We start from the raw sequence: 24,080 nt of genomic DNA, 5'->3' as shown, positions 1-24,080 counted from the left end.
TGAAAGTACCATTTTTATGCGTAATATCACTGACTTGATAGACTTTTCCCATTCAAAGATCTCTCTTGAATAGTATTTTTTTTTGTTATACGTACGCCTGATTATATCATGTCAGTAGATGACAATGCGGTTATGAGTTTAATAGGTAAGAGAAAAAAAAGCCTTGTAATAAGACTACTATCCATTTCGCATCCCGTTAGCGAGGTACTGATCAAAGACTTAGAATCAGAGAACAAGAAATTAGGCCACCCGATTAGTGACCATGAGCTTAAATATCTGCTAATATTGGCGGGAAGGACTTCCGGAATAAACAACTTCAAACACATATCTTCTCCTCAGACCCGTTCAATCATATTTTCATCCAGATGCATGGCAGAACAGAACAAACAAAGTCAGGTAGGTGACAAACATATATGTGGACGCTACGAACCAAGTCTACAATAATTTATTCATGATAACAGTGACGTAGTTACAAACAGAAGGTTTTCCAGTCATTTCGAAATTGTTTATAGCAAAGGGTGATACGTGCAAAAAAGACGAGATAAAGTGCAATGGTAATGATCTAAGCTGGTTGTAATTTTGCATCTTGTTGACTGATCTTAAGAAAGAAAAATTAGATGTTAATCTCATAATTCAAATATTTTCTCCGACCGGGCGCTGCATCTGCAAACGTATTCGAGCAACACACCAACCATGTTTACAATTATTATCAAAGATAAAGATGACCATGGATGGCATTGGCAAAAGCACTTTTAAATAGGCCAAAGTTCAAAAACACAGAAAATCCCACAAAACTTGCGAAAATGAGAGTTATACAAAAGTAGTGGCATATGTGGTAAAAAGATAATAGTGCTTTAGGCAAGCGCTGAGACTTCGCCTCTCTCACCCGCTAATGTCTTATATTCTTTTTTTTTCTTTTACTTTTTCGCGGGATTTTTTTGCACATCTTAATAGGCACCGGTCACAATTTCGCAGAAGTGAAAATTATTTTTCTAACTTTTAGGAGCAACCTGTTCATCTGGGATTTTTTAGGGGGTGGGGAGGGGAGGTGTTGCAAGTCCTATGTTAAGGGTTAGACGGGCGTATTTGATTTTCAGTTTCATCATTCTTCATGGTTATGAGAGAATCCTGACAGAGAGGTGGGAAGGAAAGATGGAAAGAGGAGAAATGTAGCTTAAAGGAGGAATAAGTACAAGCTAGACGATTAAGAATGAGGAAAGGATGGAGAGGGGTGCCTTTAACCAGGACAACTTTCTTAATAATAGATTTGTATTTCAAGCAATCGCTTTCCGTTTTAAATTCATCTCTACAAAGTTTTGGGTAGATTTCGGTTGGCTTTAAACGGTGTTCTAGTACGGGCGGCTGAAAGATAATCCTCTACAGATAGAAATGGATGCATTTGAGTAGAACAAGCGTACATTTGTTTACAATAAACGTTCAAAATTATACTGGTATAAGCTGTATGGGCCTACAGAAAGCCGACAGACCTATATAGCGAAAATTCGCAAAATAAACTCATTGATCGATAGAGCTGGTGTCACCGTAAATTCACGGCTAACCATTCACCTGACAATGTCATGACGTAAATAATAAAGGTGGTTTCCTCTGACTTCGAAAATAGTACAATGCTCGCCGAAATCGCTTACCAATATTCTGCAACCTGGAAACATATATATCGCTAAATCCCGAAAATAATGACACACTTATCAAGGTGTTGTAGACATAGATCTTGTCGGACAATTTGGTCAATTTAATGACCGTCTAGACTGAGACGTCAGAGCACGATACAACAGATAAATTAAGATGCATGAAACTTGGTATAAAGATGTTATAATCGTTAATGGATCGAAAAGAAAAATGTAAAAACATGAAGAAGAAGAAGACATTTCTCAATCTATCCATCAGGCAGCGTCGGCCTCTTTGTTCTCTATATAAAGAACACGGTAATCAAGGGGCATTGATACAAGTTACGTTTGATTTCAACGCTATAATGTTTAATAGGGCGACTTGCACGACCTGTTCCGTATCGGAGGCAAACCGATATACCTTTAATAAACGTATAGCACAGCGATATTGAATCCTTTGTAGTGAAAACAGCACTTAAATGGATACTAGATATATAATAATAATAATAGGCATTTATATATAGCGCCATTTATCTAGAAATATTCCATTCCGAGGCGCACAAGAAAAGAAAGAAAGAAAGTTTGGATGAGTGTCAAAGTGCCAATAACTAATATTGTTAGAAAAGATAAGACTTCAGTTTGGATTTGAAGGTCTCCAGTGATGGTATAATTCTTAAATTTAACGGCAAATTATTTCAGAGAGAAGGTGCTGAGGCAGAGAAAGCTCGCGCACCATATGCTACACGTGTCTTGGGAGTCTTAAGAAGTTGCTGGTGTGATGATCTTAGGCTAGGAGCTGGTGTATAAGGCATGACAAGGTCTTGTAGATGTTTTGGTGCCAAGCCATTAACACTTCCAAGTGAGAAGAAGTATGTTAAATTCTATACGCTTCCGGATTGGCAACCAATATAACTTTTGGATAATTGGTGAAATTTGTTGATATTTTGACCTACCAGTTAAAACCCTGGCAACTGTATTCTGAGCATACTGAAGTTTATTGACATTGCGTGAGGTTATATTAAAAAGAAGAGCATTTCCAACATCTAATCGAGATAGTACAAATGAGTGCATAAAAGCATAGCAGCAGACTTTTGGTCAAGGACTTTCCTAATGCTGTTAACATTATGAATATTATAGTATACTGATTGACATATTTTCTTTACATGTGCATCCATGGACATATTTTCGTCAAATACGACACCGAGATTTCGAACGCCGGGCTGATATCCATCATGCACCTTGAACATCCTTGAGCACCTAGGCCTGGTGGATATTAAACTGATGAAACCCATCAGCATGATCAGTGAGGGCATTGGTGAAAACTATTGGTGAAAACTATTCACATTACTTTTGGAGAAGTCTAACAGACCAAAGGCATTATAGCTGAGGGATGTGGACAATTTCGAAGGTGTGTGTGATTAAACTATTGAAAGAACAAAATGCTTTAAACTTATGTTAATTTTATAGTGATTACATTGATGCTTGTAATTTATCAAATAACCCTCATGTAAAAGAAAATCACACAGTATAAGATAAGATCTACATGTATCCGTAGACATAAATATACCTATACTTACCCCATATACCAAAAGAAAAATAGACTTGCTATTTGTATGAACAGATTAAAGAAATATTTTTTACGCGCTATTAAGAGACCAGGTAAAAATGCATGTAAACTGGATAAAGAGCTTGAAATATTTCTTTTGAGGATAGTCTTATATCCTATTATGAAGTCTCAAAAAAGTAATGAGAAAATCAGTCAATTAAGCTGATGGGGAGAAGATAAATTAAATCAAACATCACAAAATAAAAGGAGTACGAGTCTCATGTGCACAAGGTTTTGCAGAAGGTGAGTCAAGTCCCGAGTCTTAAACGACAATGACTGCAATTTTAGCCATCTCTTTCAACCTTCTTCCTAAGATCAGATAATATGCGAGGGTATAAACTACAAATGTATTGAAACGGGGGAAAAAAACTTGGTATACGTTTATGATAAAGTAAAATTAAGAAGGAGAGTCAGAGGTCGGGCATTGTCGGGCGTGCCTCCGATACAAGGTACCACTAAATCCCGGTTAGTTTTCGAAACCTCCTGCAGAGTAGGTCGCCTAGAAAATAATGGAAAACTTCCATCTTAAAGGCAAAAATTGTGATGTCTAAGGGAAAATGTTAAAAAAATCGTAGGCCTACGGCTGATTCTACGCGTTATTAAAAGAAAGATTAATTTTTTCATGTGAAATATGTTGTGGATGGATAAGATACAGTGAAGGAGGGATGAAGATAGAAAAAGAGACAATGAGCGGGGTGGGGGAAAAAGAATTATGTTGTGTAAAATCAACCATTTCAGTGAATTATTATGTTATTATACAACATATCTATACAGCTTTAAATCACGATAGAAAATCATCTTTTTAGACCCAATCTAACGTCAAATGTCAAACTTGTAAAGGATGATCCCAAAATGAGCGTTAATCAACAAGATCGAAGGTTCTCTTTAAGGGGAAAGAAGCCCACAATCATAAAGCGTAAATCTTTCGTCGCATCTCAGGGGCTTTTGTACAAATTTGAAGCGAATCCCTGACAAGAAACCCAAGTTCATCTCTTAAGAATGTTGCTCGAAAGTGGATGTTATGTATACAATGGCTGACAAGTAAATGGATCTACAAAACCCATCGACTTTTTTTTACGACGAAACTCGAAATGGGGGGAACAAGTTTGTCCTTGGGTGGAAGGTTCAAGGTTATGCGAGGAGATACAATTTCGGAATTTAAACTAAGGATTAGGATGGCTCAACGCTGATCTTCAAAGCTTTTCCTTGGATTTCAACACCTTGAATTTGACATTGAGCTAAGATTTTGAGTTGATACGCACCCCTCCCGCCTAACGCTATATCGTTGTGATGATGTTATTCTTTCTGTCAATTTGTCGCGCACTTCAATCGTTTTCAGGGACTTTTATCAGGTGCTTTCGTTCTTTTCTAGAAGCTTCTATTAGAAAAGTCACGATATCTCCTCTACCAGTTTACATGTATATTTAACCGGTTGTTAAAACAAAGGTGATCATAGCTTTTCATAGCTTTTCGCATGTTGCTTTGAAGTGTTGATTTTTTTTTCATCATTATCAGTCTGATTCAGTCATGCCATCAATGATAACTGCTTGATAAAAAGTATAGGCGTAATGACTTTTATTCCATTTCAGTTTCCAGAATTATATATATTAATAACTTGCTGTAGGGTTGATATAAATAACGTAATCATGCAAAAAATGGTAGTTTTGATCATCAAACACAAAGTCGTCATGTTTGGCTTTCAGCTGCGTAGTTGAACTTCCGTTATCATTTCCTTAGTGTCCAAAATGAAAGTGCATTGCTCCGTGTACTATCTTCAGCCAAATGGCGCTGCACTGTGACACGCGCTTAGAAAAGGAAGTTCGCTCTCACACACATCACCATCGGCAACGTCGATTATTTGAAAATTAAATTTCAACCAATGGGGAACTTTCTTTTCAATTGGTAAATATGTGAATTTGATAAGTATATGATAGTGCGGCCATCAATCACAATATGATATCTCCGTCGAGTTAAAACTCCAGGTTAAATCATACCCCTTTCGGGCGTTATCCAACTCCGGGTCCCAACTCGAGAGCTTTGGCGCTAGCAATCACTGGTCGTGACAAATCGCCAGTCCCGATCGCGTTTAGGCCATGGATGAGAATTAAGGCCTGAAATGATATGCGATCAATCGCTGATAGTAATTGGGCAGAGCTTAGATCGAGCGTTATGCCCCACAAGACACCGAGCGATATCACATAATTGAACATGGTACGACGTATCACGATCGAGGAGTGTAAAATGTGACGTTACTGGCTGTTGCAATCTTTTGAACGTGGTTATACAAAGTCTTTGTGCATAATATGAAAAGGACGTAACTTATAGATCTTACTTGAAAGGTTGAACCCAACGATCTTGTGTAAAGAGTGTATTATATAAACATGCTTAAGTTTGAAGGGGAGTACCCCAAGTGTCCATCTTGGGGCCTCTTTTATTTTAAATAATGGTGAATGATTTTAGGGATTTCAATAGGTGCAGTGAAATAATTGGAAACTGAAAAGGATGAGTGGACGCGCATTCAATCAAACATATCAGGTAAGCTGCCGACAGTTTTGTTGTCGTAAATCAGTATAAGTTGATTTTTATTTTCAAAAGGGCGTAGCCGCCATCAAACACCGAACAAGAGTAAAAATGAAATTGAGGGTGTATTCATGTTACTGTTCTATAACTCGATGCAAGATTGCGCTTGGCGGGGCCATTGCGGGTACATGTAATGGGGGCGTTATTGGTTTCCCCATCTCAAATTCGATCGATGGTGTAAGCTGGTTGTGCGATGAGGGAAATATGCACATTAAATTTTTGAAAGCCAAAAAAGGGATGCTTGTAGTATCTTTATTTACTTTAAACATTTTTATGTTTGAAAGAGGCAATCATCTCTGCCTCTAGCCGTGAGAGGGGGCGAGACGCATGTCGTACCCCACCACCCCACGTCCGTGATGCTATCACATTTTTTTCTTTTCGTACGGTGAGCAAAGATGAAAATAACGTCGATAACGTAGAGGGGGTAGGCTACGCTTTCTGGTGAATCAAGATTAATTTCGAATAAATCAGACAGAAAGCGGGATAATGATTATGTTGTCGATCGTTTTACATTATTAATAACCAGTTTACTAGTATTTTTCCCACTCATTATAAAAATAAATTCTGTGTGTGTGTGGGGAGGGGTTGGTAATATTTCCACTAAAATAGTGAGAAAAAAAATACAGCACATACTGCCATCTAATTTCTTTTCATGAATTTATGAAGACCGCAAGGACGCATTCATAGATGATTTTTTTTTCTTAGTACTTAAAGTTTATTGCCATAAAGCACATTAGTGATAACATGTTTTCCATAAATACATCTTGAAACACACGTACTGTGTATGCATAACTTAAAACAGGGTTAAATATGCATCTACTCTATGTTAACATAAAACATTTATACATTTTATGAGGGTACATGAAAGATGGAAGAGAATTGAGGCCTTATTGCTACATTAAAAGCTTCATGCGCAAGTTCATTTTGTTCCTTTATAATGCCACAGTCAAAGTAACAAAACTTACTTCTGGGCCCTATCCTACAAAGAGTTATGATCGATCAAATCAATCTCAACTGTATAGATATCCATCCATACCATAATAAAAAGAAAATCACACTGAATCATCAAGAGAAAGATAAATGTATGAATAATCATCATATCTGGAATTTATATTGAACAAATCTGCATTTTAGATATTGACGTTGCTGGCCGTCCATAGTTGTGATTGATCGGATCGATCGCAACTCTCTGTAAGACGGGGCCCTGACCTATCAAAACTACTGTATTAACACTATTTTTTATCACTAACCATCGGACAGTGGAGTCAGTTTTGTTGGTGTTATTGCAACATAACATGGAATCTTAAAGAAAGATTGCCCAACATATCAGGCATAAAAAGAGATTAGATTTGAAGTGTAATAGTTCATTGATTACCGATCATCAAGTAAAATCTCAGTATAAAGCATATCACTGAAAGGCCAATGTAATTAACTTCAATTTCATTTGGTAAATAAAAAATCCAATCATCAAGACCCTTGGAAGAAAATTCTATAGATTTCATAGATTTGTGTTGGTAAGTTTATGGTAATGACATAAAGCTACATTTCCAATGAATGTGGAATGTGAGAAAGACAAAAGTTTGTTTATCCATATGTAAAAGCAAAAGAGACAGAGAGAGAATATTTTCTATGGCAAGAAACAAACATGTACAAAACATTGTAAAAAGTAACGAAAAGGAACAAAGAACAGTGTTAATAAATATCTTAGTGTGTATATAAAAAAGCGCTTGTATAGTCATGTTCAACATGACAACTAATATAATGTAGACAACACTTGCAGTCTACTGTACTGATTAAATCTATGTCTAACTCTACATAACATATTTACATGAAGTGTCTGCATTGTAAACAGACAATTTATTGAATAAAAAAAAATCCCTCCCATTTTGGGACACGTTCTCTGGGCTAAAGGACAAGGACCCCCCCCCCCCCTTCGATGTTTAACTTCAAATGCATAGAGATAATGTGGCAATTTTGCTCTCAACTCGTAATTTGAATCCACCGAACTGATGTTGTTTTTTAAATAACATTTATCTTCTTTTCTTTAAAAATTTCTTTAAATTGTTTATTTTTGGTCATTTTGTCTTTTGATACCAAGTGTGGTCAGTCTGGTTGGAGCCATGTCCAGCTTGTTATACATTTATATGAGACCAAATAAATCTTTGTAAGATTGCTCTTATCATACTATCATTTAAAACTCATGGGTTATATCTGAAAACATCAAATCTGAAAACATCAATACGTATATTAACATTGAGAAAAAAAGGGGAAAGGAACATTAGGGGCAAAGAATGAGGACAAACGGGGACAACACGGGGAATGGAAGATAACATATGAAATAGATGAAGGGAAGGAAGATACGATAGGGGTATAAATTAAGAGATGTCAGGGTACTTTGAAGAGGGGAAGACTGCTGAAAGTTCACTTCAGAAGGGGGTATTATAAAATTAGACCTACATGTATATTTTTCTAAGAGTTGTACCTATTTTTTTTGTATATACTTTTATTTCTTTTCTCTTCCTTTACTTCCCCCTTTTTCTTTCTTAAAAAAACTTCTAACAATCACATGAAGGAAGGGGCGCCCCCTAGTAGCACCTCCCTGGAGTTTATAGAAAATAAAAGTTGGAAACTGAAAGAAAAGGCATAAAGGGGAAAATGTGGATAGCAATGATGGGAGATGAATAAGGGGGGGGGGGACAGTACAGGATACAGACCAATTGGAAAGATTTGGAGGCTTAATGAAGGAAGAGATGAAAGAGTGGAAAAGAGAGTTGTGTGAGAAAGAAAACAAGGGAGAAATTAAGAAATCAATGGGGAGGAATATTGGGGGGGGGGGTGAAGTAATAAAGAAAGATGGAAAGGGGGAGGTGGAAGCAGAAGGATAAAAAAGGAAAACTAGGAAAAATATTATAACACAGGAAGAGATATGAAGATGAAATGTAAGAGAAAGAGTTTTTGGAAATGAATTTCAGATCAATTATTTCCTCGCACAACACAGAGCATGTCAGCATAATTTGTCTGCACAAGGAAGACAAGACACAAGTCCAATTTAAAAAAAAGGCACAATATCTTTCTTTTAAGGTAATCAGCTGCTATGAAATGGTTCACATTGAGTTAAAACTAGGATTGCAATTATCCTAGTTTAAGACCTAATAAGCAGTCAATCAAGCACTATTAAGGTAATTAACCTTTGTAAGCTATCGTAGCTTTTTGCTACTCTGTCTCATTTCACATATTAAATGGACAGATAAGATGATTTATTAGGTTGAGAGCTTATACTTCTTTTCCGATTCTCCTCATTTTGAACTCAACCATATAAACACATTGTGATATTGGTGAACTTCATCAGGACTTATCCTCTCTTGTTTATTATCCATATCTATCAAAACATAACACTTGTTTGCGATAGACACTTTGGAAGCTTTAAATGGGTGTGTGATGTTTATTTTTCATGAGACAAAAAGCCTTCAAAATGTCATTCTTGCTGACAAGTTTGTTGAAATTTGTTTCTTGGTAGTTGATCATAATTAGATCTAATATTTGAAACGAGTGGTTCCTTAGAGTTATTTCTGGATTTCAGTTGGGCCTGAAAAAAAAAAAACAGTTGTTAGCAGCAGAAGCAGCACCAAAATTACTATTTCTTAATTTTTCTTCGTAGTTGCTCCAAACACTGGACTAAGGCCCTGTTTCATAGAGACATACAATTATACATTATGGTAACTACCATGGAAATCTTGATTAGGATTGGCTCCTGAGCTCTGGTACCATGACAGTTACCATGATGGTCAAGTTACAATACTCATAAGGTCTCTATGAAACAGGCCCCAGGCTTTCAAACATTATGAGTTCATATGAAGAAGGAACTTTCAACAAGGAGCCATTGCTCAGGATCAGGATTAGTTCTCCTTGTTCAGTCTCTTCTTTCGCTGGATGAACTTTGGAATGCTCCATTTCTCGTGAGACAGCATCCAGTGGGAGTTATACACACAGAGAACTTTCATTCTGGGTCCATACTTCAGGTCTGGTAGCAGCTAAACAACAATTGGGAAAAAGGGAAGAAAAGAAATGAAAATAAAGTGTGATTGCATTACTATTTCTGCGAGTTTTGCTTGAGATGTGACTGCATAATTCCAACATTCACCAAAGCCCCAAAATTCTGTTAACTTTTTTTTCTCCAAATGAATTTCCAAAACAATTCTCATGCAGTGTTGTGCAAAGTTCTCACAACCCATGTTAGTCATTCTCATACTCCATGAAAGGTTCATCAAACAAGTGACAAGAAGTGTACATTAAGAATTTTTTTTGTAGATAAGAAAAGGAAGAGGGGAAGGGGGAAGTGAAAATGAGGGTAGATAAAGAAGATAAAAGGGGAAAAAATAGTGGAAAAGAGAAAAATAAAGAACTGAAAACAGAGAAAATTGGGTGGAAAGAAGAGTAGTAGCAAAAGGAGGGTGCAAAATAATACTTTACCTTGTCCAGTGGAAATTCATTTTGATACTCAACAAGAACAAGCAATGTATAAAACAAATTAAATTTTCAAATATATCTCAAAATAATAACTTACACTAGTAATGAGAGTAATGGAAAAGAAATATATCTTACAACATGATATCACCAGCAAAATCGATTTACAAAGTAGAGCACATAAATTGTGCTGAATGTGATGATAAAAAACTGACATGGAAATTGAAGAGAAGTCGAGGAAGGAGGTAAGAGCAAGGATGGAAAAAAGAGGTAGAGGAGATATGTGTGTTTGAAACGGAACAAACGCGCAGGAAATATAAAGAGAACGGGCTGTAGAAATGGAAGATATAGAAAAGAGGTTGGCAAGGAATTGAATGGACCATTTATAACTTACTTTTGGTGTGATGAGGAAGTACTGAGATGTATTCTCTCTGCATGCTGTCTCAACCACAAACTCAAACACCTTCCTCTCATTGTTTGGATCCATACCCTGTGATGTAAAACAAATCCACAATTACATTTCGTCAGCCAATCAACTTTTGGTATATTCATGCCCTACTAACGCTTGGGTAATTCAACGTATCAGAATAAAATGCCAAGCAATTTCAGAGGATCACACTTAAAATTTTACAATACTGTACTCGAATAGTTTGCTGAGTTTATCAGACGCTTAATATTCAGCATCAAACACAATTATTTTCACCAAATTTTATCAAACAATTTAATCTGTAAAGTGCTTTGAGACATCGAACAGATGTAGTAAGCTCTATATAGACTCAGAATGTTTATTATTTAGAGAAATGCGTTCGTTGAAAAAACATATTTTTTAAAGAAAAAAGGTACTACCGTATTTTGGTTGCAAAAACGTACTAAATACGGCTAAAACGTACTGGTTGGCAGGTCTGCTCAGCCATTCATACCATGGCTGACCAACCTGACACATAATTTGAAATAGAATGAAATTTGAAATTTTTAAGGTTATACGAAATGCCAATAAAATGATATTAACAATGTTAAATTATTCAATAGAGAGTTCTAATAATCACCCCCAAACTAATTCCTTTCATATCTTATCAACTTGCCTGATTAATCTCATCCACTACCCTAAAGGGGCACTTGTTGAGATCTTGTAAGGCCATCAGATAGAGGACAGTAGCTACACTGCGCTCCCCACCACTCTGGTAGGTCGAGGTCAAAAGCTGGAGTTGCTCATTGCGACGGAACTTCACTTTGATCCTTATCTCATATTTATCATAATCCTCCTAAAATAACAAAAATTGATGAAAAAAGGGTAAATTATCAGATAATTTCAGCAGCATTGTTTGAAATAAGAAATATAATTTGCATTTATTCCTGTTATCTTGTTTTTTTAGAATAAATTTGATACACAACTAAATAGATGTTCAAATGATCAGCTTTTCAAACTCAAGCTTTAATAATAATTGCAGGGCCCGCTGGGAGAACAGTTTTCAGAAAGCGGCTTCCCTGGGTAAATATATATACCTATATTATTATATATATATATATATATAAGCTTAAACTGTCAATAAGAACAATATTATTCTGTAACATTAAAGCACTAGTATAAGACTAGTGAGTGTTTCATAAAGCTGTTCGTAAATTAAAAGCGACTTTAAGAATGACTGGTGATCATTTCTTGTGGTAAATGGTATATACCAAAATGTTAATTGGCGATGGTTTAGCGCGTAAGAAAGGATCACCAGTCATTCTTAGCTTATGAACAGCTTTATGAAACAGCCCCAGAAACTCAAATGGTATACATACCAATCATTAATCAACTTAACCCTAGGCCTATATATAATTGACTTTTTTATATGTCAATTACCCATCATTCTCCATTCTTACTCTACATCATGGACTGCTATAGCCATCGTAATCTGCGGGGGTAACAACTTTGCATATGATGTAAAAAAAAAACATTTCAGGAAAGTCAGAGAAATAGGGGGTCAGACGTACATACTCAAATTGTCAAGTAGTGATTATGGAGAATCTGGTGCTGACTCATTCACAAAGTAAAGGCTAATTTTTGGATCGACATTGAAAAGTGATTAACAAATAATTTTGAAATGAAATACAATAACAAGGAGTAAGAAAAAAAAATTCAATGAAAGAACTTTGGTACAGTACATTATAATTTCTGGTAACATTCAATATAAGTTCTTGGAATCTTAGCATAGAGTGTGGGCTACATGTAGGTGTCTTCTTTTCCCTGGACTTACACAAGTGCCGTCTTAAAAAGACTTGCAATTGATTCAACATGTCACCAATATGGAAAACCAGCATTCCTTACATCTAAAATGCACACATGTAGCTCCATTCAAAGAGTTTTCTAAATATGATGTATACTTTTTGCAAACATCAGTATCTAGACAAATCAGTCTGTGCCTCCTCATTGTCAAAGGAGCATTGTTTACTTTTCTCATATGAAGAAATGTGATGGACATCCATAATTAAAAGTGATCAGATCAATCGCAACTCTTTGTAAAATGGGGCCTAGGGCTAACAAGTCTGAATGCAACCCAATGATACTGACTTATCTACACACATCCTGATATTACCTCAGTCGGGCAGAAGAGGCTGACTTCACCGGCACATCCCATGGTTTTAAAGAAGTCTGAGAACTTGGCGTTGATATCGTGAACCAGGTCCCGGAGCTCATGTAACCAGGATTCCTTCAGGTCATCTATCCTGTCCTTATGACGGTCAACCTCCTCTTTCTTCTTAACAACCTGGAAATGAATTTGAAATAAAGGCATCAGACATATGTGATGGGTTTTTTTTCTATAAAAGAGCAGAGTACATGTATATTAGATATTGAGAAATAAGGGGTATGTTGGTTCCAGTGTTTGTAGGCCCCAAAATAATCTTTGAAAACTTTACTTCTTACAAATTACAAATAGCAAGATTCAAGAGAACACAAAGAGTTGCATGATATGTTTGTTTACTTTTGTCTTATCACTACTATTAGTACTTATTTATTCATCAATTGATGTCTTTATTATCATTATTATTGTAATTTTTTTATTGGGGGGGGGGATAATTTATAACTTGAATATGATATAAATTTAAAATGAAATGAGCAAAGGGGGGGGGATAATTTCAGGCATTAGCCCCCCAAAACAATTGTCTGTATGATTGCCCACATGATCATTCAAGAGACTTTTAAAAAAAAATCCCCAGTTGAGGGAAAGATCAAAACAATTATCAGATTACTCGGAAGAATTTTGTTATGAAAGGGCTCACTTTCAAAGGACTGATTCTCATTAATGTTGCATTAGGTTCAAATTATAATTATAATTCAACTTTATTTCAACAGTTAGAATAAAATTACATTAAAAGATATTTTACATGTGGAGGGGCCAAATGAAGCGCAACTGCTTGTATAAATTGGATAACAAAAATCCTATTAATACATGTTGACCTGCTGTCTGATTAGACTAATCATTCCACTTTCAAAAGGAAATCAGCTTACCTCCGCTTCAACGATTCTTATTTCTTTCTTTTTCCTTTCATATTCTCTGACGACTCCTTCATCCGTAGCGTACTGGCAATCGGCTTGTGCTTTCTCTCTGAAGATCATTTCATCCACCATATCAATGTCGTTAGGGTACTGCTCAAACAGCTGTACATCACACAAAAGAATGATTGAAATGGTTGGTTTGACAATGCAACCACATGAAAATGGTCTCACAGGAGCCAAATGAAGGCTAGTTAATAAACATGATTGGATAAATCAATGCAGAGAGTCTCTCGACAAATTTGTAATTTTAGGGGATCCTCAGGGATCGGCTGGTGCTCAATTATGTTGATCAGATGTTTGTGTCACTCACATATTTCCCTTATTCACTGTTTTATCACCTTGCTTCGAGACAGAATTAATAAAATAAAACAAATAAAGCATATCATTACTATACAAATAATACACATTATCACCGATTATCAAGGGCATTGGGAATAAGTGTGTGTTATTATTCTAATACCCTGATGAAATTATGTTTATCATGTTTTATGAGATAGTGATGTAGATCCTGCTCCACCCCCCCCAAAAAAAAAAAACATATAAATAGACACCAAAACCAGAGAAAAAGACCACCAAATAGAGAAGTTGTGGCAAAAAATGTGATTTGGGGAGTTTTGGCCTGGCACACTCTTTCTCGGACCGGAGACAAAAACTATTGTCATTTCATGTTGAGATTAGGTACAAGGAACGCACACAAAAAAACTGTTGCCACAGTAAAACAAAAAATCACACATTTATAGCCCACTCCTGATTATCGCTATATTGTAAATTTATGTGTCAGAGCAAATAAATGCCCGGTCAAATGCGATGCATTATCAATCACATTATCATTATCCATTTCGTCATTTTATAGCAGACTCTATACTTCTCATAAGATGAAAGTCTGCACAAAAAAGCCATGAAGAAATCCTTATATATGTGGGGTTTTAAAGCAGTCAAAATAAAAAATCTCATAAATCATCAATTATTTCATATGGATTAAGCTCAAATTAAACAGCATGTATAGAGACAAGCTTCCCAACTTTTTTACTTACTTTCTTCAGATGGTCTGAAGGTTTTTCACTGCCAGTTTTTTCTCTTGCAAGTTTCAATAATCGTTTAGCATCACTCTTTACTTGGTCGTTCTCAACAGTCAAATCCTGGACTTGGGTCTATGAAATCAAACAAATAGTATTTAACACTACATGAAAACAATGAAGATAAACCACAGCATATATATTGCATGTATCTGTGTGCTGTAAATAGATGCACTGAAAAGGGTTAATGGAAATAAAGAAGTATAATAATATTTTCTACAAAGAAAGATTATAGATGTGTCTTTATCCATTGAATACTGTTTGATTTCAGTATACATGAAATATAATAATGAGTCGGTACGTTCGAACACACTGCTTCTTCACCATTTGCATTGGGACCAAGTTTGATTTTGTCAAATCCGCTGCACCAAGGAAAATTAAAATCTAAACTGATTTAGATTTTTAAAATGTCTTAATTCATAAAAAATGACCAAAACATTACATTTCAAACCAGTATTGAAAAAGCTTGTATGCATTTTATACAAATATATTCTCTTCTTTCACAGGCATGATGCCATCATACAAATCCTTCATCTTTGCACTGCACTCTGCTAGTTTGCACAAGGAGAATATTTGCCCATAGTAGGAGATGCGCACGACATATCATCCCACGCTATAAGCAGTTGCATACACACTGGCCAATGCCATTTGCGATAACATGCACCACTTCATACAGTGTACACACGAGGAAGAGTTGAGGAGATTAAAAGTTAGACTTCTATCAAGACGAAAGACGGCCATCTATTATTAGTCTTGCTGGCGGGACCCACGTTCCACTTCATACACAATTTCGTCTGGCACATGAAGCGGCATTTGAGAAAAGAAAGGGGTTTCACTCAATGAATGCACATACAGTATGCAACAGGAGATTTTTTGTCTAAATACAAGGTTTCCAAAGTCCATATTTTACGGGATTCACACATATGGGAACACTTTGATGAGGAGAACAATATGCTCAATAGCTTGATGCTTGGGAATCCAGGTTATCCACTCAAACAGTGGTTTCCTTTACCATTTCTCTGCCCTGCCAACCAAGCCCAAGAACGATTCAACACAAGACATGAGCAGGTCAGTTCGACTGTAGAAAGATGCAAGTGCAGAAAATGCGATGGAGGTGTCTCACTAAAGGCAATTATGTTCCAACTTCCCTGAGCGTCTAGAATAAACGCAGCATGCGTAGCCGTACACAACTTTACTTAGGATCATAACATGGAACTTCCAACTGACAATGACAACTTTGTTGATGAGAACATGTTGGTAACACCAAGGTAATTGTTGAGGCCAATGGAGGCAGAGACAATGCAGGAATTCACGCCTGTCAAAGTGTAGTGGAATAATTAACTCTACTTGTCACATTTATCTTGACTTAAACATTTTTGTCGCACTCTTAAATTTTGCTACATTGTTTGTTTGTATCTTATATTCGCTTTGTTACTACTATATTAATCTTCATGAATATTGAACATATTTTTTAAATTATATTTTGTTCTTCACGACCATGATGTAAAACAGCCATTGTGCTGATACATGTTTTGATCCTGAATAAATATTTTGAAATAAATAAATTATACATGTACCAATAAGGAACCTGAAAATATCACATTCTGACTGCAAGCAAGGTGGTTACATCTCTGACTTAAAAATAACAGATCAGAAAGTATGGCTTTTTTTCAAAATGTTTGCAGGATTTGTTAGTGTCTTGGAAGAAACTGCTATTTAGTCACCTGACTCCAAGGACCCAAAGATTGCACTGCTCCTCCATTCACTACTTTCCAAGGGTTAGGGAGGAACTGACACCAAGTCTGCAAACTGAATTAGTCTTGGTATGTGGATCTTTGGACCCATGGCTACGAAGCTTACAAACAGAGCTACTTGAGTGAGATGTACATGTATCTTAACCGTATCTGAATGATTATTGGCAGGGGGGTCCGACGAGCAATGGAATGGCTGTCAGCCTGAAGTTTTACATTTGTACACACTCACATGCATATCAGATTAATTTGTCAGATCTAATGAATCTTCTTTTTTAAAATTAAATATTCATTAAACCTTATGTGCCCTTATAAGCACTTGGTTTAATATATATATATATATATATATACTTCAATTTGAATTATGTTAAACATGGAAATGATAACCACTAGCTGTATACTAACAATGTCTATTTATTGAACTGATAATCTAGTATATTTTTTTAAGTATACACATATTTATATGATATATCTATATACATTCATTAATTTCACACCATTTGAAATGAAAGTTTCCCTTCTTAAAACTTTATAGACATTATCTCCAAATGCATGCATTTTAGTGGAAATTAATATTTACCTAGTCAATATAGTATTTTGTTTTTTATATATTTTGCTTGTTCTCATGCATATCAATTTCAAAATAATATTTCTAGCTGAATTGTCATTATTCAATATAAAGTTTATGTGTGTGTTTTTATTCTTGTGGATGTCACCTTACAAGTCCAGGCAGGAGAGAAAAGCCTATGGGCTAGTGTAATTTATTTTACTTTTTCCTTTCCCAGGCAACCTAGACTTGTAATGCAGACATCCTTGTTTCTTCCCTCTTCGTACTCATGCATTTGATTTGTAAATTAATCTTTCTTGAAATGCCGAATAAAATAGTAATAATAATAATAATGATAAAGTGATTCGCTGTTTACCCCTTCCCCCATTTACTGTCTACATTTGCATACCACATGCAACAAAAGGTGATTTTTAAGTCACAAATATATCTTTGGGACCCCCCCATGGATGGTAGTTTAAGGAGAGACTACATACCTCCAGAATGTTGATCTCATTCTTGGTGTCACTGATGTTATCCTCACACTGCTTTCTGAACTTCTCAGCAGCTACCTGCTGGAAACTCAATGAAACCCTCTGCATTGACTTATCAAGACAGACCTGATGAGGAGAGAAAGAGAGACAAACAGAGAATGAGAGACAGCATCTCCTGAATCCTGAGAAAAGTCGAGTGCAGAACAACGCACTGTCATGTTTCCATTGATTTTCATCGCGTGGGTGGCGCATCGCTAAAATGTAACTGGGCCTATAGCATACGCAAGGAAATATGTCTTGCCGTGTCTAAACATTATGAAAAAGGTAACAACGAAGTTTGTAGATAAATGAACCACAAAACTAAATGTTCATTACAGTCAAGATGTCTGGTCTGTAGTTTACAACATTCCACAGAAATGTACAACATACACTAAATTAAGACGGTTTCACTTTTGGCTCATTCACAGAATTTTGGGAGTTAATTCATTTCTTATAAAAATAAATAAAATTGATTCAGGATTATGTTCTTTTTGTAAAAGTGAAGAAGAAACATTAATTCATTTGTTCTCTGAAGTATATTAGTTTGGAAAAAAAATTATACAAAGGTTAAAACAACTTTCAAATACAAATTTACAGTTTGATCGGGAATTGTGTTTATTTGGAATTAGATCATTTAATTTTTGTACTCTAAATACCATTCTATTAATTTCTCACTTTCATGTATATATATAAAATGAAAATTAATGATTAATTGCCAAATTTTTACCTCCTTAAAAGTAAAATTCAAAGAATTTTTGTTTTTGAAAAGTACATTTTTATAAAAAATAATAAATGCGAGAAATTCCATCAGAAATGGGTGTTTTCAAATTGTTTTATGAAGTAGGGATCACAAGTACTCATTCATTTATTACATATTTTTATGTATAATACTGTATGTGGAAAACATGTAAAAATAATGTATATAAAAGAATGTATGTAAAAGAGTTATATAAAATAATTTGATTCATTGTTTTTGTTCATATTATGAAATAAAAGTTCTTTTTTATTTTCTGGAATAAAAACGAAAGAAAGAAAAAAAAACATTATGAAAAAACTTGCTGAGCTTTCTAGCCTCATACCTGAGGCTTTCCTTTGTCATAAATTACCAGTGAATGGAACTAAAGTAAAGTAATAAGTACAAATATCAAATGAAAACAAAACACGTAAATAACGAGAGAGCAATGGGAGTGATCCCCTTACTAGTCTTCTTAATTATATCTTCAAAATGAATGCAGTAATGATACGTACCTTGTTGTAGCCATGAATCTTTGACAGTATGGTGAGCTTCTCCCTGTTGACTTCTTGTATCTTTTGTTCTACTTTTCTCTTCTCCGCTTCAAGGTCAATGGCCATACTCTCTTTCCTCTTGATCCTGTCATTGTATGAAGATTTGGTAAATTGCCTCTTGGTCCTCACCCGCTTCGTCTAATTTTGTTTGGTCTCATCCCCCATGGTATAATCCTCATTTATTTAAAAAACCATTTGGTCTAACTACCACTGAGAATTGACTTGACAAAAACCTCTCATTTACAACTAAAGCACGGATTTCGCTTACACAACTTTTCGACAACTGAGGAATAGGTCAGGCTAGAAAAACAAACGCATGAGGCAGTGCAATCTCTCTGCTAGAGAAACAACCTTGATAGAGTGATCAACAGAGATAACCATGATAGAGGGATTGACAACAATAAAGGGAAGCACGGGGAGGGGGGCTAGATTTCGGAGTGAAATTGGTTGTTACATAAATTCTGGGTCATTTTGCTTCATTCCATGTTCACTGTGACTTCTGAGACTTCATCTAACTTAACAGTGATTTCTACACATGTCAATAGAGCACCTTGGGCACCATACAAAACACAAAATATAAACAACCTATGTTGTTATCATAATTATCAAACAAAATGCCTATTTCCTACTTACAATTATTTCCAGGCAGTGTTAATATTATAAGGAGGACAAGCATAATCCAAAACCATCTTCCCTGATATAAAGATGCAATGTACTGATGGATTGACACATGTTATGCGCATCCCAATTCCATGATCTCACTAATGCAGTGATGTGTTATACACCATGCAAAACTGATATTTTAGTCTCACTTACACATAAAATGCCAGTTTTTGGTAATGACCTAAAAATGAGTTCAAACAGAATCGAATAAAGTAGCAACCAAAGTGCTCACATGTATGCAAGAAAAATATGTGCCAAGAGGTTTGGAAGAAAAAGTGTCATTGCTGAGAAATTGACAAAATAAGCATAGCATTCCAGCCAGAGGTTGGGTCTTTGTCCAAACAATAATAATACACTATTCCACATGTGCTTACCTGTGTTGATGATCTTCAGTGAGGTGATCTGTTAGCATAGACTTAATGGAATTACATTTACCTAATACAGATCTACCATGTACATGTAAAATAAACAAGATCTAGATAATTGTTGTGACGATAAACCTTGATCGTAACTTTCTTATGAAAGTTGTTTGCTGCAACAGGTAATAGCTTTCAAACTTTGCAAAACACCCCCTGATGCAAAGAAAGACTTACTTGTCAATCACTGCTTTGATGTTCTGAGTGATGGTTCTTCTTTGATTCTGTCTCTTCTTGAGTTGCTTTCTGGCCTCTTTGATCTCCTCAAGCTCGGCGTCCAAGCTCTTGTGTCTGTTCTCAAGGTCAGCGAACCTCCGCTCGACTTCCTGGACAAGTTTTTCCTTTTCCTGTATCAAGTAGAAGTATCAAGCCAAGTTGAAAGCTGTATTAAGTTGTGACTAGTGCAGGAGTGATCGTTCTAGCAAGTAACTTGCAATATTTGATGCAATCAGACGTTTGGTTTAGACTTTTGAAATACTCGGACAGAACAAGACCTGATAGGTGCCAACCAAATGAAGTAAAGTTAAAAATAAGCTGGTGATGAAATAGTTGACTTGTTCGCTTTAGAATCAGGTGGTCCCTGGAAAATTATAATGGGATTAATAGAATTCAACATACAATGGGTAAAATACATGTATACTTGTTATGCAGCATATGAATTCTTTTAATTGGTGAAAAAAAAAACGATAAAAACAATGACATTCCTTTATAAAGCCCCTTTCACAATTGACGTACGACCATTTGTGACCTTTTGGTCGCGCGACAGGCTGCAACAGGCATCAATCGCTATTCATCTCATAAGATCACACAGAGGCTTTCACAAATGCAACAGCTGTCGTACAACAAAAACAACCAGTAAACCCCATGCACAAGTAAGTCGCATATGCTCGTATTGTGCTCGTGCAATCAAATGTGAGTGTTGCACGAGGGATTATGAGTGGTTTCATATCAGTCTCAATAGTTGCACGACTGATTGTATAGTCTTGAGAGTCGACGTGAGACAATGCCATTGCTCATACGTTTGAATGAAACCAGTGCGAAAGTTCGTGTGATTGATGTGAGGTATAGACCAATTCGAACTCAGAGCAATGTAATTTAGCAGCCATAGCTTCAGGCTTCCAATGGGCTGTCAGCCAATCTGCAATGAGCTAGGTGCGTGTATGTACATATCCTTTTGTTTGAATGAGCTAATAAATTAAATCTGCACCATTACAGATTTATGTAACAATGAGCTATTCATAATTATACCACAACCTAAGAAGAGATTAATTTAAACCCAAATTCAGTATACAAGCCTATTTGTTGAGGGAGGAAAGCCCTTTACCCTATTTTCTGTAGGTTTTATTTCGGGAAAGTTTGATTTGTGTTTTAAAAGACAAAAATATAAACTTATCTTGCCCTTTTAATTTGTAGTTTATATTAATATTTTTTCTTATCTTTTCTGCCCTCTCTTTTATTTATTCTTAATTCCTATTTTGTAACACTGAGGAACGGTCTTGAAAAACAGTTTATATTATCGCACCCATATCGCAAGACTGGTCTCAAAAAGTCGCTAGAACATGTGCAAGGGTTGTACGAACTCCATTCGACTAAATGCGACTACTTAGTTGTGCCAGATCTCGCACCAAGTCATACAACGTTGAACAACACTCACACGATGATCGCCTGACCGATGGTACGATCTGATGGAGTGAATCGATCGTATTTGATTGCGTTTGGATTTTGAACATGTTCAAAGTTCAGATGCGACCAGTCACGAGTCACGACCACCTCAAGTTCGTGCGATCGTCTACAACGACTGCTAGTGCTCGCAAGACACCAAGAGATCGATCGTGCAACAACAAGAAACAAGTGGAGTGCCTCTGTCTAAACTGCATCACGCGATTCAATATAGCAGCAGTGCTAACTTTGAAAACTACTATAAAATAATTTTTCACAAAAAACACCATTCATATAATGATAAAATACTACGTTCATTGACAATAAATGACATTTGACCTTGATCATGCGACCTAAGACTTGTCAGTGATACTTGATAACCTCTATATCCACATTTTATAAACTACATGTATAAACTTTGAAAGTTATGACAGCAATCTAATAATTAACCCCAACATGGCCAAAGTCCATTGACCTTTGACCTTGGTGAAGTGACCTGAAACTCGCACAGGATGTTCAGTGATACTTGATTACTCTTATGTCCAAGTTCTATTAACTAGACCAACAAAAATTTCAAAGTTATGTTAATTTAACAAATACCCCCACCATGGCCAAAGTTCATTGACCTTAAATGACATTTGACCTTGATCATGTGACCTGAAACTTGCACAGGATGTTCAGTGATACTTGATTACTCTTATGTCCAAGTTTCATGAATCAGATCCATAAACTTTCAAGGTTATGATGATAATTCAACAGTTATCCCCAACATGGCCAAAGTTCATTGACCTTTGACCTTGGTCATGTGACCTGATCTTCGCACAAGATGTTTAGTGATACTTGATTACTCTTATGTCCAAGTTTTATGAACTAGACCAATAAACTTTCAAAGTTATAATGGTAATTCAACAAATACCCCCAACTTGGCCAAAGTTCATTGACCTTACATCTCAAGCCAAGGTAATAATAATATTATCATGAAGTCGCCTTGAGCATTCCCTGGAGTGAATATGTGCTAATTAGAAATGTGCTGCTTATTATTATTGTTGTTGCTGTTATTATCATCATCATCATCATTATTATAGACAACTGTTTCAAGACAGGCAGGTTTTTGCCTTCAGTACCGAATGTAAATATAATATGATACATCTTATCATTTTTTTTTTTCATCATAAACTTAATGAAAATCTAAGATCACCTGAATGAGCATTTCCAGTTCTCTCTTTTCTCTCATATCCACCATACTCTGACCGAGTAACCTTGCGGGTTGAACCTGACTGCTCAGTGATGATTTGTTCTTGTTACCATAGCGACTCTGCTTGATGTTGTACTGGTATCCTGGGGTGTAAAACTTGGTTAGCTGAGCATGTTCGATAACCTGAAATGATAATGATGATGGTAACAATAATAAATGTAGGCATCTGTATAGAGCCATCTGCCTAGAAATATTCTATTCTGAGGAACACTATTATGACAAAATTTGTTTTAATTCTCTCTAAATACAGCTAAGCAAAAATTTGCATCATGATAGAATGCTGTTATATTGAATGTGGCAAATGATATATGACCAGTGCTGCCAACCTGAACACGAACATTTCAGTATTTTAAATGCTGAAATTCAGTATTTTGGTGAGGATATCAGTATTTTCAAAGAAATACTATAGCACAACACATGAAACTGGAACTTAAGAAATCAGTATTTTACATGAAACCATCAGTATTCTTCTCATTTTTCAGTGAGTTGAAATTACATCAATTTATCTGCAGATTGCTCATAACCACTACATGTATATACAAGTTTTATGGAATATTATTTTGAAAAATTCAAAATCTTATCCTTGTTTAAGTTTACCATGTTGATATCTCAATATGGTTTAAGTTCAATGAACCGAAATGATTATGTGGCCTGAAGCCCATGCAAGATGATTAACGATACTTGATAACCCTCATAACAATGTTTCAGGAAAAACGTCTTTAATCGTTAAAAGTTATGATAATATTTCATTAACTAATACCTTGGTTAAGATTATGTTTTGACAACGCTGTTGCTGTCAGAAATGCAGTGCCTATGTCTCGCTTCTGCTATGCAGGTGAGGCGAAAATGAAAAGGGTCTATACAGCAAACATATTTTTGTGATTTGTGATATTCATTATCATGCATCTAACCAGGTATACATTGATTTTGTATCTGACCTTTGAAACATTGCGTTCTGTGTTCTCATCTCCGAGTGGAATGTTATGAAGCTTATGAAGCTTGCACAGGTAAGCCATCACAGCATTCGGGGCGGTCACAAGGTCCTTCAAATAGGCAAAGAATCCAAACCTAAAATAATAA

The 24,080-nt window shown here is 35.7% G+C and overlaps 1 protein-coding gene across 1 annotated transcript in view; it reads right to left on the bottom strand.

Moving 5' to 3' along the window:
* Positions 1-6,501: 6,501 nt before the first annotated feature.
* Positions 6,502-24,080, bottom strand: part of LOC129262263 (structural maintenance of chromosomes protein 5-like) — a 31,111-nt gene continuing 13,532 nt past the window's right edge. Inside the window, exons 12-22 of the mRNA XM_064100046.1 lie at positions 23,939-24,068; positions 22,944-23,123; positions 20,264-20,433; positions 18,969-19,092; positions 17,685-17,807; positions 14,851-14,967; positions 13,769-13,918; positions 12,855-13,025; positions 11,358-11,537; positions 10,670-10,765; positions 6,502-9,842 (exon numbers count right to left, since the gene is read on the bottom strand). Of these exons, the coding sequence (XP_063956116.1) occupies positions 9,708-9,842; positions 10,670-10,765; positions 11,358-11,537; positions 12,855-13,025; positions 13,769-13,918; positions 14,851-14,967; positions 17,685-17,807; positions 18,969-19,092; positions 20,264-20,433; positions 22,944-23,123; positions 23,939-24,068 (1,576 nt within the window). The 3' untranslated portion in view covers positions 6,502-9,707. The remainder of the gene's footprint in view (positions 9,843-10,669; positions 10,766-11,357; positions 11,538-12,854; positions 13,026-13,768; positions 13,919-14,850; positions 14,968-17,684; positions 17,808-18,968; positions 19,093-20,263; positions 20,434-22,943; positions 23,124-23,938; positions 24,069-24,080) is intronic.

This window comes from Lytechinus pictus, chromosome 5 (genome assembly GCF_037042905.1).
Source record: "Lytechinus pictus isolate F3 Inbred chromosome 5, Lp3.0, whole genome shotgun sequence".
Taxonomy (NCBI): domain Eukaryota; kingdom Metazoa; phylum Echinodermata; class Echinoidea; order Temnopleuroida; family Toxopneustidae; genus Lytechinus; species Lytechinus pictus.
Note: the sequence above shows the minus strand (reverse complement) of the source record. Positions and strands in the feature narration are given on the sequence as shown.